We start from the raw sequence: 793 nt of genomic DNA on the forward strand, positions 1-793 counted from the left end.
TTAATGAATTTGATGCTGTTTTCTTCTGTTATCGATAATTTTACGGTTAAAACATCAAGTTTCTCTACGTCCTGAGCATTGATCGCAACAGCGTATTCAGAAATCAAAAGCTCTTTACATCCCGAGTTCAGAACTATCTCGGCATTTTCACTCGTCGATACACAAAACAATTCAACTCGTTTACATTTACTTGGCAGTCTTACTGGCTCTGTAAACCGAATATCGTGCATTTTGACTGTCGAAATATTATTGATAGAACTTTTTATGGGCAATATCTTGATAGACATGTCTTTTTCAAAACATAATTTTGTTCCTATGCATTTCTGTAAATTAAACAAGCCTTTTGATTGCGATATACTTATATATTCGTTTCCTTCATCAAATGTTACACTTGAACCTATGGATAATTGAGCAGCTTCGAATACCATTGTCCTTATGTTTTTATCAATCCCTATTATCTAATCGATTCTTACACCCCTCAATTCTAACATTATTTGATTACTACACTCGTTCACTATGGATTTGAAATATGAGTCAGGTAATGTTTTGATTTGCACCATATTATGTGATGATACGATTATAGCTGGTATACAATTTATTATAAATTCTTTACATCTCTTGCTTAATGTTAGCATTGTTCCTTCATCAGTACGATCGTGGGAAATCCAAATATATTTGATATGATTAGGGAATAGTATACGCCTGTTAAACCTCGATGATGTGAAATCAACATCCATGACATTCTCGGGAATATCGTTGAAAAACTTGGCCGATAATTCTTCAGTGCCACATT

General features: G+C 33.5%; 2 protein-coding genes across 2 annotated transcripts; both read right to left on the reverse strand.

The window, feature by feature from the left end:
- Nucleotides 1-428, reverse strand: VCUG_02731 (uncharacterized protein; the record flags this gene model as incomplete). Its single annotated transcript, XM_008077549.1, has 1 exon — nt 1-428. A coding segment is annotated over one exon (428 nt), but the record flags the coding sequence as incomplete, so codon positions are not given.
- Nucleotides 429-458: 30 nt separating this feature from the next.
- Nucleotides 459-793, reverse strand: VCUG_02732 (uncharacterized protein; the record flags this gene model as incomplete). The annotated part of the gene is made up of 1 exon (XM_008077550.1): nt 459-793. A coding segment is annotated over one exon (335 nt), but the record flags the coding sequence as incomplete, so codon positions are not given.

Source organism: Vavraia culicis (genome assembly GCF_000192795.1).
Source record: "Vavraia culicis subsp. floridensis unplaced genomic scaffold supercont1.225, whole genome shotgun sequence".
NCBI lineage: Eukaryota > Fungi > Microsporidia > Pleistophoridae > Vavraia > Vavraia culicis.